The sequence below is a fragment of the Chelonia mydas genome, chromosome 10 (assembly GCF_015237465.2).
Source record: "Chelonia mydas isolate rCheMyd1 chromosome 10, rCheMyd1.pri.v2, whole genome shotgun sequence".
In the NCBI taxonomy this organism is placed as follows: Eukaryota; Metazoa; Chordata; order Testudines; family Cheloniidae; genus Chelonia; species Chelonia mydas.
In genome coordinates, this window is record NC_051250.2 from 20,553,689 (window position 1) to 20,571,727 (window position 18,039).

Below are 18,039 nucleotides of genomic sequence, written 5' to 3' on the forward strand. Positions count from 1 at the left end.
AAACCTGTTTTTGAGGCTAACTGAAACCTTGGACATTGAGACAATGGTGATCCATGCATATGCTGTTTAATATTCTCAGCTCCTCAGTGCCAACAAGAATTGCCCTGCCAATTAATAAGGGCACACTGAACCCAGCAAAGGGACTGTGGTCCACCCACGCCTAGCTTTCTCCTACTTTAAAGCAAGTAGAAAAGTGCTATCAAGTGTCACTTAAGGGCTTGGAACATTTTTACATGCATCTGACATGAGGGTCCCTTGTGGTAACTGCAGTCCAGAAAAAGACCAGGTCCATGTAAGAGCACTCCAAAAAATAAGGACCCCAATCAACTAGACTTTTCAGTGTAAAGGCCTATTTATCAGCCTTCCTCCAATTCCACATTACAAACTTCCAAGCCTTGTTCGTAAAAGATAGTTTTTCAAGGTAACTCCCTTCCTAACTAGGCTCCCACAGAACTCTAGAGAGAAGCTGAGAGATGCCATCAAAGAAGGCTAGATGGTAATGAAGATAGTTCTACAAGTGGCTTTGGATGAGTCTGATGTGGCCGTTAGATCCATGGCTACAGCGGTAACAATGCACCAACCAAAATAAGTACAAAAGGATACAATAATTTGGAACAGACACTAATTAAAATTACTTAAGGAAAAAAACTTGTTACTCTGGATAAAATAAATTGATAAATAGTTCTTTGGAGTTGTGCATAAAATTTTGCCCTGGTAGTAATTAAATTATGTAAAGAGTGGTAGTTTGCTACTGAATCTATAATGGATTATAGGAGGTTTTCTGGAGGTTCTTCATTGTTTTTATTGACCACCTTATTAGAGATAATTTGATCTGATTTTCTTTGTGGTTCTATTCTGAAAAATGACTTTGTAAAAATAGCATTGTGAGTTCTATAAATAGGAGGTCCTTGTCAAACAAAAAGGAGGGTACTTGTGGCACCTTAGAGACTACCAAATTTATTTGAGCATAAGCTTTCGTGGGCTACAGCCCACTTCATCAGATGCATGCAGTTGAAAATACAGTAGGATGATTTTATATGCACAGAGAACATGAAACAATGGGTGTTACCATACACACTGTAACAAGAGTGATCAGCTAAGGTGAGCTATTACCAGCAGAGGAGAAAAAAAGACCTTTTGTAGTGATAATCAAGATGGGCCATTTCCAACAGTTGACAAGAACATGCGAGGAACAGTGGAGGGGGGGAATAAACATGGGGAAATAGTTTTACTTTGTGTAATGACACATCCACTCCCAGTCTTTATTCAAGCTTAATTTAATGATGTCCAGTTTGCAAATTAATTCCAATTCAGCAGTCTCTCATTGGAGTCTGTTTCTGAAGTTTTTGTTGTTGTAATATTGCGACTTTTAAGTCTGTAATCGAGTGACCAGAGAGAATCATAGGATATCAGGGTTGGAAGGGACTTCAGGAGGTCATCTAGTCCAACCCACTGCTCAAAGCAGGAGTGATCCCCAATTAAATCATCACAGCCAGGGCTTTGTCAAGCCTGACCTTAAAAACTTCTAAGGAAGGAGATTCCACCACCTCCCTAGGTAACGCATTCCAGTGTTTCACCACCCTCCTAGTGAAAAAGTTTTCCCTAATGTCCAACCTAAATCTCCCCCACCGCAACTTGAGACCATCACTCCTTGTTCTGTCATCTGCTACCATTGAGAACAGTCTAGATCCATCCTCTTTGGAACCCCCTTTCAGGTAGTTGAAAGCAGCTATCAAATCCCCCCTCATTCTTCTCTTCCGTAGACTAAACATCCCCAGTGCCCTCAGCCTCTCCTCATAACTCATGTGTTCCAGTCCCCTAATCATTTTTGTTGCCCTCCGCTGGACTCTTTCCAATTTTTCCACATCCTTCTTGTAGTGTGGGGCCCAAAACTGGACACAGTACTCCAGATGAGGCCTCACCAGTGTCAAATAGAGGGGAACGATCACGTCCCTTGATCTGCTGGCAATGCCCCTACTTATACATCCCAAAATACCATTGGGCTTCTTGGCAACAAGGGCACACAGTTGACTCATATCCAGCTTCTCGTCCACTGTAACCCCTAGGTCCTTTTCTGCAGAACTGCTGCCTAGCCATTCGGTCCCTAGTCTGTAGCGGTGCATTGGATTCTTCCGTCCGAAGTGCAGGACTCTGCACTTGTCCTTGTTGAACCTCATCAGATTTCTTTTGGCCCAATCCTCCAATTTGTCTAGGAGATTGAAGTGTTCTCTGACTGGTTTTTGAATGTTATAATTCTTGACGTCTGATTTGTGCCCATTTATTCTTTTACGTAGAGACTGTCCGTTTGGCCAATGTACATGGCAGAGGGGCATTGCTGGCACATGATTGCATATATCACATTGGTAGGGTGCTTTTTAAAACTGCCCAGCCCTGTATACTCAACCTGGAATCTTAAAGTCAAGCTGTATTCTTGTCAAGATTCTGTAAATAGAATTTAGGCCCCAGGCCTCTGTGAATAGAATTTAGATCCAGGCGCAGAGGTCCACCCTTGTTCAGAAGCTTGAAAGATCAGGGACCCAGTTAACAATTCTTTCAGTGATGCACAAGCCACGATAAACACCAGCTCACTCTTCTGTACTTGGTTCTGTAGTGATAATAGGTGAAAAAAGCAGTAAACATTCATTTTAGTCATGAAAGTTAGCGGATTTCACAAAGAGAGCAAAAGTCTTTTGAATAAGGTCGCAGCATTTTTATATAGTGCCTTTTAAGGTCCTGTTTTAATCTGAAATGCTTGATATCGCAATGTTACACGAAGCATGAGAAGTATCTTTTCACTTCAACTTCACTTTTCATTTCACACCCAATGAACTGATGGGATTGCACCAAGGCAAATTGTGGTAGTGCATCCATGTTAGCCATTGTTTAGGTGCTTTTCTACCCATGTCCACACTAGCACTCTGATCCATTGTTACAGTTATACTGTACTCTGATTACCTGTCCCACAGTTTCCAGCACTTGTTTGTAGAAGATTTCAAAATGCTTTCTGGGAGCCCAAGGATTGTGGGAGAAGGGTTCAAATTCCCACAAATCCTGTGAACCTTTTTGAGGCATTTTTTCAAATGGAATTAGGAAAAATGTCAGAGCTCTCTCTTTGCTGGAATAGACCATTTCCAATGAGAATATTAATGAGGTCCTGGAAGACCTTAAAAACAAACAAAAAATAAATGTCAGCATATTTCCCAGGCATCTCTCAGTTGTGATAAATGATAAGATCTTTTTTACAGAGGTATCAGGGTCAGTTTATCTCTTCACCTAAACAATAATTATAAGTGATATCAGAGGACCCTTCAGACATAGACAGAAACAATGAACCAGAGAAGGCAACATCATCCCAATGTCTCATATGGGGACTCTTTCTCCTTTAATTGAGCGTCATGAAATAGCATTAACACTGATGGGTTTTAAATACTATCCAAAATTACTGTGATTCAGTTCTACCACCAAACCCTCCCTGTCCCATCTATCCCATAAGAGCCTCTTATCTCTTATCTCATTGGAGTTTCTGAACTCCTTCAATGGGAACTGAAGTCACTCAGCAACTTGCAAGAATTGGACCTTACGTTGATAACTTTATTACATCCTTTGGTAGAAACCTTGATTTTGTACTTGAAATTGTCTGTATTTTTTCCAATCTGTAGATGTCTGTTTTTAATAAATCACATTTATTGTAAAATATTAATTATAAATTAATGTAGTAATAAATTAGATATAATGTGTATTTCCATTTAAGCTGTGTAACAAACGTATATGTTTCCTGAAGGGGTTACCTTTCTCTTAAAAAGGGTTTGCAGATGCCAAACAGTTGTGGGTTGAGCTTTCAGACTGTGAAGCAAAGACTAGTGTTATCTCAGAGAGCAGAAAGTAAAATTCTCTAATACAAGTAAAAAAATCCTCAGGGCGCTGAATCTATGTATTAGAAAGCACTGAAATGTAAAATAACAAAAATAATTAATCAAAAATAATTACATGTACTTACATTGAGTGTTTTCTCCTCACGAAAAATTACACACAAACACTCCCAACAATGTAAAAAGGAATAATCCAAGAGCAGTTAGTTCCATCTCAAGTAGCGCCCTATGTCTATAAATTTTTAAGACCAGGGATATTAATTCACCTGAGGTCCTAAAATGTGAAAATGTTCAGTGGAAATTTAAAAATATTCTCTTTAAACATATACACACTGAACATTAAACACCTGAAGTTAATTAATAGTGCTGCTACCAAGACTAGGACTTCAGTCTCTGTTTATTTTCTTTTTAAGTATAATGATTTTATACAATAATTTAAGCACTGACCTTATTGCCCAAATGATTTGTAATGTGCCATTGTTATAAAGTGAAAACAAACTTTGTTTTGAGGCCCAGATATGGTTAGCAGTCTGTAATATGGCCATTTGAACCAGTTTGCTAAAATTTCCTTTTCATTGCTATAGCAAATACTGATGGGTTTTGATGGAAATTTAATTGGCCTGTGATTCCTAATGCTATGAGCTCTCATCTGAATATGCTCATCTTCTCTTTTTATGTGACTGTCCTTCTACAAGATATTTTTAATCCTGGTTCATGGCTGTTACATTTTAATGCTGTATTAGATGAAACACAAAGTTGGTCTAGCAGTTTCCTTCATAGATAGCTTTCATTTCATAGTATACAGATGACACTTTTTTTTTACTTGAAATTTGCCTAGTATAGATTAAACAACTCAATATGTAGTGAAGAACTGGACACTGGAACGGATTCTCCAGTTCAGTAAGTTCAGGTCTCCTCCTGATCTAACTCAGGCTGGGCAGCACTGAATCAGGTTGCTGTAATCAAGCGCCTGAGGCTGCCAGTGTCCACTATGTCTGAGCACAGCCTTTCTTTCTTTTTAAATGAACAATTGTACTCATGATTGGTATGTCATATATTAGTAGCACTTGTTATAGCAAGTACACTTATATTTTTAATTAAAATTTCACTCTGTCCAAAGAATGCCACATGTTAACTCTTGATAAATACATATATCAGAATTATAGTCAACTTTTTCAACAACATTATTCCCTGTTCTGCCCATTTAAATGCTTACATCCTAAAAATCGTATGTAATTTTAACATACTATTTATTTTTAGTGTGGTTCTATTCTGAAAAGTGACTTTGTAAAAGTGGTATTGTGAGGTTTCATGGTTTGTCTCAGGGTTTGTCTACACTGCAAAAAACAAAAAAAACGGAACCTGCAGCACCAAGTCTTAGAGCTCAGGCCAAGTGACTCAGGTTTGCCATGCTCCCACTATAGGGCTAAAAATAGTAGTGTAGACATTCCCACTTGGGCTGGAGGGTGGATCTCGGAACCTGGGCTCCTGCCCAAGAGGGAACATCTACACTGGTCTTCATTTGACCTAGGTTCTAAGTAGGGCTGTCAATTTAATTGCAGTTAACTCAAACGATTAATTCAAAAAAATTAATTGCGATTAATCGCAGTTTTAATCACACTGTTAAGCAATAGAATCCCAATTGAAATTTATTAAATATATTGACTTCAGTTACAACACAGAATACAAAGTGTTCAGTGCTCACTTTATATTATTATTTTTCATTACAAATATTTGCACTGTAAAAATGCTAACAGAAATCGTATTTTTCAGTTCACCTCATACAAGTACTCTAGTGCAAGCTCTTTATCGTGAAAGTGCAATTTACAAATGTAGATTTTTTTTGTTACATAACTGCACTCAAAAACAAAACAGTGTAAAACTTAAGAGCCTACAAGTCCACTCAGTCCTACTTCTTGTTCAGCCAACTGCTAAGACAAGCAACTTTGTTTACATTTATAGGAGATAATGCTACCTGCTTCTTATTTACAATGTCACCTGAACAAGTTTTCACATGGCACTTTTGTAGCCAGCATTGCAAGGTATTTACATGCCAGATATGCTAAACATTCGTATGCCCCTTCATGCATGAGCCACCATTCCAGAGGACATGTTTCCATGATGATGATGCTCGTTAAAATAATGCGTTAATTAACTTTGTGACTGAAATCCTTGGGGGAAAATTGTATGCCTCCTGTTCTGTTTTACCCTCATTCTGCCATATATTTTGAGTAATGGCAGTCTCAGATTATGACCCAGCATATGTTGTTCATTTTAAGAACACTTTCACTGCAGATTTGACAAAACGCAAAGACGGTACCAATGTGAGATTCCTAAGGATAGATACAACACTTGATCAAAGGTTTAAGAATCTGAAGTGCCTTCCAAAATCTGAGTGGGACGAGGTGTGGAGCATGCTTTCAGATGTCTCTAAAAGAGCAACACTCCAATGCGGAAACTGCAGAACCCGAATCACCAAAAAAGAAAATCAATCTTCTGCCGGTGGCATCTCACTGAGATGATGAAAATGAACATGCATTGGTCCGCACTGTTTTGAATCATTATCGAGCAGAACCCGTCATCAGCATAAACGCATGTCTTCTGGGATGGTGGTTGAAGCATGAAGGAACATATGAATCTTTAGCACATCTGGCACATAAATATCTTGCGACGCCGGCAACAACAGTGCCATGCGAACGCCTGTTCTCACTTTCAGGGGATATTGTAAACAAGAAGTGGACAGCATTATCTCCTGCAAATGTAAACAAACTTGTTTGTCTGAGTGATTGGCTAAACAAGAAGTAGGACTGAGTGGACTTGTAGGCTCTAAAATTTTACATTTTCTTTTTTGAATGCAGGGTTTTTTATACATAATTCTACATTTGTAAGTTCAACTTTCATAATAAAGAGATTGCACTACAGAACTTGTAATGGGGGAATTGAAAAATACTATTTATTTTGTTTTTTTTACAGTGCAAATATTTGTAATCAAAATAAAAATAAAGTGAGCACTGTACATTTTGTATTCTGTGTTGTAATTGAAATCAATATATTTGAAAATGTAGAAAACAACCAAAAATATTTAAATGAATGGTATTCTATTATTCTTTAACAGCATGATTAATCGCAATTAATTTTTTTAATCGCTTGACAGCCCTAGTTCTAAGACTTGCTGCTTTAGGGTTTTGTTTTGTTTTTGCAGCGTAGATCTGTGTTCCCTCTAAGCTGCGTGTATGGGCGGCCGCCGAGGAGTGATTGAAGTGCCATGCAGTCGGTTAGCAGAGCTGCTCACATCCATCTGGCAGTGTGTATTCAGGTGTCCCTCCCCCGCTGCTTTGCAGCCAGGTTGCTCCTGCCCTTTGCCTTGGAGCCCCTGCTGCTCCTGGGACCCTCCTGCTAGCTGTGCAGAGGACAGGGGTGTTGATGTCAGGGTGTCCCCCTCACCCTGCCCCTGTATCCCAGCAGAGGAGAGGGGATAGCCCCGAGGGTCTGAGGTCTGAATGCTGTTCGGGGCGGTGAGTGAGTAACTTTACCTTAAAGAGACAGCGCACAGTCTCTCAGAGACTTCCCCAGTACACACAATCTCTCTCTCTCTCTCTCTCTCTCTCTCTCTCTCTCTCACACACACACACACACACGCTGTGTGTCTACACACATGCACACTGTCTACACACACACACACACAGAGTCTAACAGTGTGTGTGTGTATAGAGACACATAGACTCTCCACACACACATACAGAGGCTGTGTCTCTACACACACACACACAGAGGCTGTGTCTTTACACAGTGTCTACACACACACACACACACAGTGTTTACACACACACAGAGTCTCTGTGTCTGTACTTTTTGGTGCTTCCCGCAATGCACATGTATTCCCTGTAATTTTAATCTTTCAAAGTGTGTTATTTTAGTGTTTTGACTAGTCTGTGCATTTCATACTTTTTATTTCTCTCTTACACTTAAATTTAATTCTTCGAGTAGTGAGTTCTAAAATGCCTAACCTATCCTGGCTGGAGTAATTATCCCTATGGTAACTTTTTAAAAATATACGTTATATAGGTTTTTTGTTTCTACTGGTGGTGCACATGTGCATATTACCTCGGTGCACATAACAAAATTTATTCCACACATGGATGGAAAAAATTAGAGGGACCATTGGTGTAGACATACCCTGAGACGAACCATGAAACCTCACAATATCAGCCACTGGGCTCTGAGACTCATTGCTTCAGGGTTTTGTTTTAGGTTAAGTTGGATTTTTTGGCAGTGTCGATGTAACCTCAATGATTTCTGTATCAAACATACTCATATTACAAGTTCAAAAAAAATTTTTTTTTCCTGTAGCATCCCTGAAGTCTCAACCGGAGATCTGAAAGTCAAGCCACATGCATTCAAATTTGTGCATCATAATTTCCTAAGCCAGGAACTGCTAACCCAGATGTTATACATACACAATTTTTTTACCTGTTTGTTTACTATCAAGACACATGTTCTACACTTTACTACTTATTATGCCACACTATTCTTCTGTTGGCAATTATAACTTAAAATACTTTATTGATGCACAAACCAGAATAGAATACAGTTCCAACCTCCACCGTTGTATTGACTCTGCCATAGTAATAGAAGTAAAATGTGTAGTAAAAGCTTATTCATCAGCAAAGTAAGCAGATGTTAGTCAATACATGCAAAGAGCAGCTCTGTTCAGTACCCATTTTTACTTACTTGCTTTTATAGATCCCTAATTATACTTTATAACAATTTTTTAGATACAATGTAAAGGACATATTTAGAAAAGCATAGATGAAAGTTTAACTAAAATCAGTGCTATGGAATGCTTTTAAAAGTATTAAAAACTAACCTCAAAGGTTTACCAGTTTTAAACAGTATGTTCAGTCAAGTTGCACTTTTCTGAGGTTGGTAAGGTTAGTTCTCTTGGAGTTACAGTTCATTGACAGAATGTTTGAAAACAGGCAGAAAATAGAATCCTCAATAATTTTGTTGAAATTTTTTCTGGTAAAATAGACTGGAGTGGATTCTAAGGAAATATTTTCTTGAATGGATTAATAATTGATATATTTTAAAAAGTGATTTTAAAAGATATTTTCTATAGCAGTATGAAAGAGTTGGACACTGTAGGAATAATCACCTGTCAGTGATGACAGTAATGCTGTATAAATATATGGTTCTAACTGTTTTCTTTGTTTTTCCATATAATTTTCATTTCATAATATGACAATCCTGGCAGTATATTTCAGGGCAGCTGCATTTCTGGGGTTATTAATGTCACTCATCTTTCAGTCTCATGTTTTCCAAATCAAATTGTAATTGTACAGAAATTAACTGTTTGTTATCTTCCTGACTTATCTTATTGCTTAAACAATACACACTTTCCCCAGGGTGCTCCATGAAGAGAGTTGCTCTGGGGAGGAGTAGTGGAGTGTCCCTGGGATCTGCCCTCTGGCATTGGTTGACAGGTGGATTTCACCTCCACGCCATTGCCAACCACCACAAGCCAAAGATCTTGTAGATTATTCACCTACTAATTTGACCTATTAATTCAGTTTACTTCTAAAAGTTAAATGTCTGATTTCATAAGTTTTGCAGATCAAACAACCAAACTTCTGGTGAAAAGTTTCTTATGATCCTTTCTTCAGTGATAACTGGCAGCACTAATGTGGTCACCAGAAACATTTAAAACCTGAGATTGATTATTAATGGTATAAAATTATATGTGGAGCAGATAAAAAGATTATTCCTTTTAATACCTGTAGTGCAGCTAGTGTTATTTTGACTGATAAACTAAGCAAATATGATGAGAAAATTACAGTGAAGAGCCGCATGTACTATATATGCAACTATGTTCATTAAAGACATTTTGAACACATTTTCAAGGTTACTTTCAAAACATTTTAAAATAAAGGGACAAAGAAATTAAAGTTAGCCCAGACTAAAAAGCTAGTTAAAAATCTGACTCTGTCTCCTGCATTTCAGTTAGTAGCTCCAGCTCTCAACATGGTTTAATTTAATATGCAGCAGATGTGGACACTATTCAAGTACGAAGAGTAAAAGAAAACAGCTTCTCACTGAGGTATTCATGAAATACACTTTTAAATAAGATCTGTGGGGGCAGTGACATTAGTGCAGAGAGTGGAGAAGGGATCCCTTAAGACAACATCCTGATGACCTTTGGCACAGAGAATTCCCTGTTCAACTGGCATTCTGCCCATGGAAGTCTTGTGATAGCTGGGCCTACAGAGAGAGGTCTAGTGTGTACTACTGTCAAAGGTAATTGTCAAGTTCTCATTCTACCTGTTTTAATGAAATATAGAGGCATTCAGTCATCTATTACAGTACGTTTTGTGCATTGTTGCTCTTGACTTTGAGTGTGAGCTGACAACCCAAATGTGGGGAAGAGAAGGAGTATTGTGAAATTTAACCTTCTGACTTTAACTTCTCAGTCTGTCTTTGGCATGAGTGCAATGCAACTTTCAGCCAGAAACCATTTTTATAAACAACCTGCCACAAACCCATTAGCTCCCTTCATCCCACTTACAGAATTTCCCTCTCAAAAAGACATTGATCTGATTTGGAGGACAGGCAGTATTCAGTCCTAGAATAGTGGCAGGTTTGAAGTCCAGTAGTTCATGAATCATCAAGACTCAGGTATAGGAGTTTTATCCCATTGAAATGCTGTGAATCCCAATCTCCAGATGGTTGCAGCACTAGTTTTTAGCCTGGCTGATCATCAGGTAGAGGTTATTAAAATATAACATTATGATTTACAGAAAACCACTTTGAGCTGTTTAGAAGTTTCTAAAACATTAGACTTAGTCTCTTCCTCCACTACTTTTATGATACTAAGGCAGCATCATGACCCTTTGCTAAAGATGTCTTTGCAGACAGGAAGGATACCAAAAAATTAATTCCATTAAACTTAAAAAAAATCCTAAAAATGGTTATTCTGTGAAGTGTGGAGCATAAACAAACTAGCAAAAATGATGATTAAGATAGAGGCTTTGCCCTGAGCAAGCAGAGTCCCCTTCTCTTTATTCTTTACTATGTACATGCACATATTGTGTACACAGCAATGGAGGTTTCTATTATGTGAAGTAATTCTGCTGTGTATGAAACAGCCAGTAAGTGTGGAATATATTTAGATAGGTAGATAATTATATTATAATGATATGCATTTACTTATTCCAATAAGTGTGCATTTTAATAGTCAATGGGCCAATATCTTTGGCATCACCTGGTTAGAATGCATGGTTTATAGCAGAGAAAGAATTATTAGATCACTTATATCCTGTATAAAGAAAAGGAGTACTTGTGGCACCTTAGAGACTAACAAATAAATTGGTTAGTCTCTAAGGTGCCACAAGTACTCCTTTTCTTTTTGCGAATACAGACTAAAACAGCTGTTACTCTGAAATATATCATGTATGTTTTTCAGAAAATACTGACTAGCAAGGGGGCAGCATGTATCTGAGCATACAGCATACTTCCACTGCAGTCATGAATGTTTAAAATTCTGGTGGTTAAGATGCAACTGTGCATGTTTCACCTGATGCCATTTCATGATTCAGTGTTTTCTTAATACCAGTGCAGTCCTTGGTAGTATTAACTGTCACATAATGAGTAGCATGTTTAGGATTTTTCTTTTCCTCCTGTCACAGCACTTGTTGGGTCTGGAGTTGCAGCCAAAAGTTCCCAAGGCAGTGGATAATAAGATAGCATTGTTGTCTATGTTTATATTTTGCAGTATATATGGTGCCAATAATTCTGTACTGGGGCCAGGTCTGATTAGCAATCAAATTAAAAAACCCAAATGCTGCAAAACAGCATGATAAGTAATATTGTTGTTAAATTACACTGGATGTTCTTGATGGACAGTCCCTGTCTGCTGGAGCTCAAACTTTTTAGCTTTGCAGGAAGAAAGGCAATGGGTACCTGGCAAATGGTATTATAATGGTATATAATCTTTAGTTAGTATTATGAAGGAACTTTAAATCTTGGAGACAGAGGTAATGGAGGGAATGACAAATGTATTGAAGCTGTTTGTCTCTGTTGTAAGTAGGTGAACATGCTTGTGAATGTGAGAGGAAGATTACACAGGTGAATGAATGTAGAGGACAGAAAACATGAGAGGAGGAACAAAAAAGGACATGATGGAAGGGAGATCAAACAGGAAAAGAGACTGAGGGCACTTAATGTGGAGAAGAAGACTTGGTATATTGTGAAGAAAGCCGCAAGAAAGATTGGTTCTTAAGCCCTGGCTTGCAATATTATTAGTAGTAGTAGCAGTATTTTTGGTTTTCTAACACTGAAAGTTTCACTATCCTTGCAGTAAGCCTTTATCTATTAAAAATGAAGAATCTGCACACGATTGTAGTTCTTGACTTTGCAGATAACAAGCTAACCTGTTGAGCAACAAGCTCAATTTCCCTAGAGTAGCAAATTAGGAACCGCTGCATGTGTGCATCCTCCACAGAGGTGCCTAAGGGAAGTGTTGGGCTCAAACTAATGAGTTCTCTCTCTTTCCCTACAACTTGGCACATACTTCATCAGGTGATTAAAACTTTGATCCCTGCCATGCAGCGTATATTAACAGCAGCCCAAAAATGGATTAACCATAAAATGCAGACATGAATCCTTGCCAGAGCTCATTTGTCGGGATTCAAAATCTTTGACACACCCTCCCTCTTTTCCCCCCACATTAAATATCAAACTTGTCCTCTAGTCAAGGTGTTTATTGGCTCCTATTTGATTGAGGACTTTATGCTTTCAAGATCTGCTTTCCTTACCCTTCAGCTTTTAGAGGTGTTTTTTTTTTAAAGCTCTTCAGTTTAAATAATGCCTACACTTTGTGGATTGACCCAGGGAAAGCCATACATAGATCAACTATCCAGATGGTTGCCTTCATAATCCAAAATATAAAATAGTTCATTCCACTATGCGTGCAACACCCTGAAGAAAGTTAATGAAATTCCCATTTCAACCTAGAGCCATCAATAACTGAATCAAAGCTATCAATAACTGTCTCCAATGTAGAATCAGAGCCATCCATAACTGAGTGGTGTCTTTTCCTCAGGTTACTGTACTCCATAAGCATTTCAGGGAACTGGAAGGGTAGGTATTGTCTCTTGTGTCTGTATTTTTTTTCTTCATTATGTTACAGTATGACTATGAGCAATTTCTTATTTCTTCAATAACGGTACTGAGTCAGTCTGTCTAAATACTCATTGCAGCCATAGAGATTTCTTCCTCATAAATTGGCATCTTGGGACTTGTCAACGCCGTACAGTATTATTAATATCAATAGCATTCACAGTCTTTATACAATAGATATTGGTGAAGATACATTCCAAAGAGCCATTATACTGGAGATGTCTACTGAGTCTGAATACAGTGCTAAAGAGGCTGAATTGCAGAAGTTGGTGGGGTCCAGGTATTACTAACTAGAGTTCATAATGGCAATTTTTAACAACCATCAATGCACCTAATCTTGCTTCCTCTCTTCCCTCTTTAATAATGTGCAGAGCTGCTTTAATGACATTTTGGGTAGGTTGCTGCTTAACAAAACTTACCCGTCAGTTTGTACAATGTAGCTATGCTGTCATCTGACACATTTTTACTCCTACTTAAGAAAAATCAGACCCATGCTGGGTTGTGTTTAGTTATATACCATGATTAATTGCTTTTTGTGTATGTGTATGTTGGTTGTGACCCCAGGCATTGTAACATGGGTTTTTTCTAGCTTTCCCTCCCAAGTAATAATGGGGATTAGTAATGAAAGACAGATCATTCAGGAGAAATGAATGATTGTCATTCCTGGCAAAACATGTTTCTCTTTCTTTATCCTGCTCCCCTGTTGCCAGCAAATGAACACCGCAGTATCCCTGCCTCTGGCAGGAAGGGTGTTTTCTAACCCATGCAGATTATCACTGTAACATGCTTATCTTCTAGCAGTCTAGAAACAGGTTAACATTTTTCTCAAAAATAGAACATTCACCCATTACAGTTTTGGGTCATTACAGCAGTGATCCTGTTTCCGTGGAAACAACCAACTGACATGCACTCCTATGTTTGAAACTGAACACTTTAGATGTTTAGTCATTCCTGTGTTGCAGCAGGTGTCTCTTAAACCCTCTTAACAAAGAATGGGCTCCATAACCAATAAAGAAAGATTCATTTTTGAGATTGGGTTAAATGGGGAAAATATAATGAGCAACTCTTCTTTGGTTTGCAGATAATTCAAGAATAAACTGGAATAAAAATCTTTATGTTGAAATATTGTTATATTTATCCACAGTATGATTTTCCTTTCCTTTCCCCAGGTGGATTACTCTTTTCTATTTTCCTATTCTTAGATCCTGTTCTAGAATCTTTGCATGTGATGTAATAATGTCAATATTTCCAACTTCAAGAGATAAAAAATAATGAGTAAGACCTCCCACCACCCTCAGTTCACTCTCCCAGCACTCACCCCATCTGCTCAGAACCCACCATCAATACAGCACCCCCCCCACCCCACCCCATCAGCCCTCACCCTCCTCACTTCAGCCCCCCTGCAGTACCCAGCTTCACCTCTGCTCCTTAGGGTTCTTCACCTTCCACAGGCAGGGGGAGGGAGGGGCTGCAGTGGGGTCCCCTCTCCCACTTCCCAGGCTGGCACTTGAGCAACCACCCGGGGCCGACAGCTGGAGCCCCAGCCACACCTGGGGCAGCTGATAGGAATTCTAAGTAACATTAAGCCTCACTTTTAGAATTCTCAAATGTCAGGATTTTTTTTCAGTTGATTCAATTGCATATTTGAAGGTTGGCCCTCCCCTGCCCTTCTATCTCAGATGAAGTTTCTCTTCCCTGCTGGGATGTAGCCACACTGTCTCTTGTTAGCTTGATAGCTTTGTTATCTGATATGTACGTTAATTTTAATTGTCTTTCAAAGTACTTTGGAATTAACATATTCCTTTGTTTAGGGTAGGGTAACTTCTGTATGGAAATACGTACATTTGTGGCAGGGTTGAAAAAAAATCCTGATATTTGAGAGTTCTAGCACAAGGTCATGAGTGAGGCTTAATTCTACTAAGAAATCACCACAATTTGTGAGAGTTAGCATGACTGTAATGTAGTAATGAACTGTAATGCTAAGAAACAGGGACCACAAATGAAATGATTGGCAACTGCTTCCCCAGTTGATTTTTCATAGAAATTCAGCAAGTTAAAATCCTTCAGTTGGGCCTTAAAACTAAATAAAAATAGCTGAAATATAAAATATTCTTTATAAACATGTTTGAATTATTCAGAGTAGTGATGTATCTGAGCACTGCTTTTTGACATCCATTAGAATAAAGAATAGGAATATTACTTTGCAGGAGGTGTTTGGCATTTGGTTCCTCACTGCTGCAGCCTAGTGATATTATACATGGCCATTGTCAGCCAGACCCCAGAGCACCATGTCAGAAGCACTGGGGCACAGAGCATAATAACTGAATCTTGTAAGATGCCCCACCTCTCACATCATATTTGAAAGGCAGGGGCCCTCTCTGAGAGTCTCTTGGTTGGAAGGATCGCCTCTCCTGACAGTTCCTTGGGGGGGCAGTCCTTTCCCTCACTAATAAGGGCAGCAAAGGGAAAGTGGGACCCAGTGTCTTTTTCCACTCATATGTGTTTGCACCTGAATACTCTGCATTTCTGCAAACCTAGAGCATTAACACCCTATCCAAGAAATACAGTGGAAGGGACTGAAGACTTCGCTGCGCCGTCATCTGCTTTCATCAGTTTTCTTTCTTTTCGTGGCCTCCTTTTTCTTTCTCTTCACTTCAAGACTGTTTCCCATTCCTTTCTTACTCCATTCTTTTCCAAATCCCAGGCTGTTTTCTCTCCTTCAAACTCTCTCTTTTGCCTTGTGTTTGTTTCTCTCACATTCACCTCTTCTGTCCTTATCTCACCCTTCCCTTTATTATTTTAAAAGTGTTTCTTGAACAACTTTTTCTAAGAACAGACCAACACATTTAGGAATCTCTCTGATGGAGTGTGCACCCCACACCAGCCCTGAAAGAGTTAAGGGCCAGTTAGTGTGATAGGCCCCACATTATGGGATTAGGCTGGAGGAGCAACCCCTGATTGGAGGATGAAGGTCACCTAAGCAGGTATGTGCCGGGGGGGGGGGGGCGGGGGGAGAACACTAGGATAAACTGGCAACACAAAGGGCTGTAGTGAGGAAGTCTGCAGCCATTTTCTGTGCAATAGAGAGAGAGGAGTAGGGCCTAGGCCCTGAAGGAAGGTCGTACCCTGAAGAGAGAAGGGTAGAGAAGAAAGCCTGTGGGAGGCGAGTAGGAAGCAGCCCAGGGAACGAGCAGCAAGGTTGGGGACTGAACAGACTTTGCCTGTGTGCTGTAGGGTCCCTGGGCTGGAACCCAGAGTAGTGAGCAAGCCCAGGTTCCCGCCACAGGGAAAGTGGCACAGACCGGGCAGTGGAGTGCAGGCTGCCTAGGATGGTTGTCTGAAGAGACTTTGTTACCCCGGAAGGGGAAGACTATAGTGACCTGGGCAAAGGGCTAAGTCATGAAGAAGAAGCACCCCAAGTCCCAGAGAAAGAGGGAGATCACAGGCCAAGGAATTGACAGGAGGGTGCGTAAGAACTGGAACCAGCTAATCCCCAAAGCAACCAGGAGGAGGCGCTCCAGCAGTGAGTGGACCCCTACCTCTAATATAGATTATAACAACAGTTATCATTTAGTATTTGTATTATTATCATAATGCCTAGGAGCCCTAGTTAAGGACAAGGGTTCCTATTGTGCTAAACAGTGCAAAGACAGAACAGATAGTTCCTGCCCAAAAGAGCTATGATTTCCTAGTATCTTGAGTGAAATTGTTGACAAGTTTTAAAACTGTTGAATTGGTGGTTGGAGTTAATTTTTTGTTTAAAAAATACACCATATGGGCTATGTCCTTAATTTGTGAAAATTGTCATAGCTCCTTTGAAGTGACTGCACCACAACTAAAGGGGGGCAGAATTTGTTTGGGCTTACCCAAAGAAGGGCAACTCTGCTTTGTGGGGGGTGAGGGGGGGAAGGTCAGAAACTGCTGTAAAAAGGTGCTTTGTGGTCAGTTTTGCAGCAGTGACTCACACACACACACCCCCAGGAATGTGCATAAAGGTACGAAACCTGGGTGGGGCAAGTCTCTTTGCTCCACGCAGCGAGGAAGCCAATGTCCACCCTCCCTCCCATAGTGGATGTGAATGACAGGCTGGGCTGGACTTGCTGTGGGCTTTACGCTAGTCGCCCCTTTTAAAAGGGGGCTGTGAAGGAATTTTTCCCGCACCACCACAATTGATTTTCGTGGAGTGTGGTTTTTTCGCCTTCCCCACAGCAGGTGTGAAGAAAGACCTTTTCTGGTGAGAAGAAAAGGTGGTATGCCATATGTCGCAACTTATTTTGTACGGTTGGGTGGATGTTCAGTGCAGGTATTCCATGGGGAGGGCAGCCGGTGACCAGGTAAATGGCCTGGTAAAGGACTTAAAAGGAGGTACTGGATAAAGGAACAGAATGGGGGAGGGGGTTTGGGGACTCCTATGATTGGTACGGCAGGGAGCCAAACCCCGCCCCCATTCCCATGGCCCTCCTTAACCCTTCTACGAGGCTGGTGGATGGTAAGGTCCAAGCCAGGGGTCAGCTGGGGGACCTGGATGGGAAAAAAGGGGGGCTGGTGAAAGCCCCAGAGAATTGAGTTGAATAAGCATGGATTAAACAAAAGGGGGCTGGTGGAAGCCCTGGAGAATTGAGTTGAATAAGCATGGATTTGCCTGCGCTGTACACTTTATCTGCTGGGTAGTCCCAGACATCTATATAATAAAGTTGCGGCCTGATTAAAACCCATAAAAGTCTCCTGTCCTCCTTGTGGTGTACCCAGACAATTAATAGAGCCATGACAATTTACTCCAGCTAAGGATATGGCCCCACATGAGCTCCCAGTGTGATGCTGTGGCAAAAAAGGCTAATGCAGTTTTTGGCTATATTAGCAGACGGGTAGTGAGTAGGAGTGGAGAGATAATACTGATACTAGAATAATGCATACAGTTCTGGTGTGGATATTTTTTAAAGGATGTTGAAAATTTGGAGAGAGTGCAGCAAAAATGTCACACAAATGATTCAAAGGC

The 18,039-nt window shown here is 39.9% G+C and overlaps 1 protein-coding gene across 6 annotated transcripts in view; it reads left to right on the plus strand.

Moving 5' to 3' along the window:
* SNX29 (sorting nexin 29) overlaps window positions 1-18,039 on the plus strand; it is a 450,561-nt gene that overhangs the window by 384,483 nt on the left and 48,039 nt on the right. Inside the window, exon 22 of one of the 6 annotated variants that reach the window (XM_043523230.1) lies at window positions 8,220-11,183. The exons of 4 other annotated variants lie outside the window; for them this stretch is intronic. In XM_043523230.1, coding sequence (XP_043379165.1) covers window positions 8,220-8,418 — 199 coding nt within the window. In that variant the 3' untranslated portion in view covers window positions 8,419-11,183. Of the gene's footprint in view, window positions 1-8,219; window positions 11,184-11,952; window positions 14,167-18,039 lie in introns of those variants that run through there. One more of the 6 variants, XM_037911587.2, reaches the window with a different exon arrangement.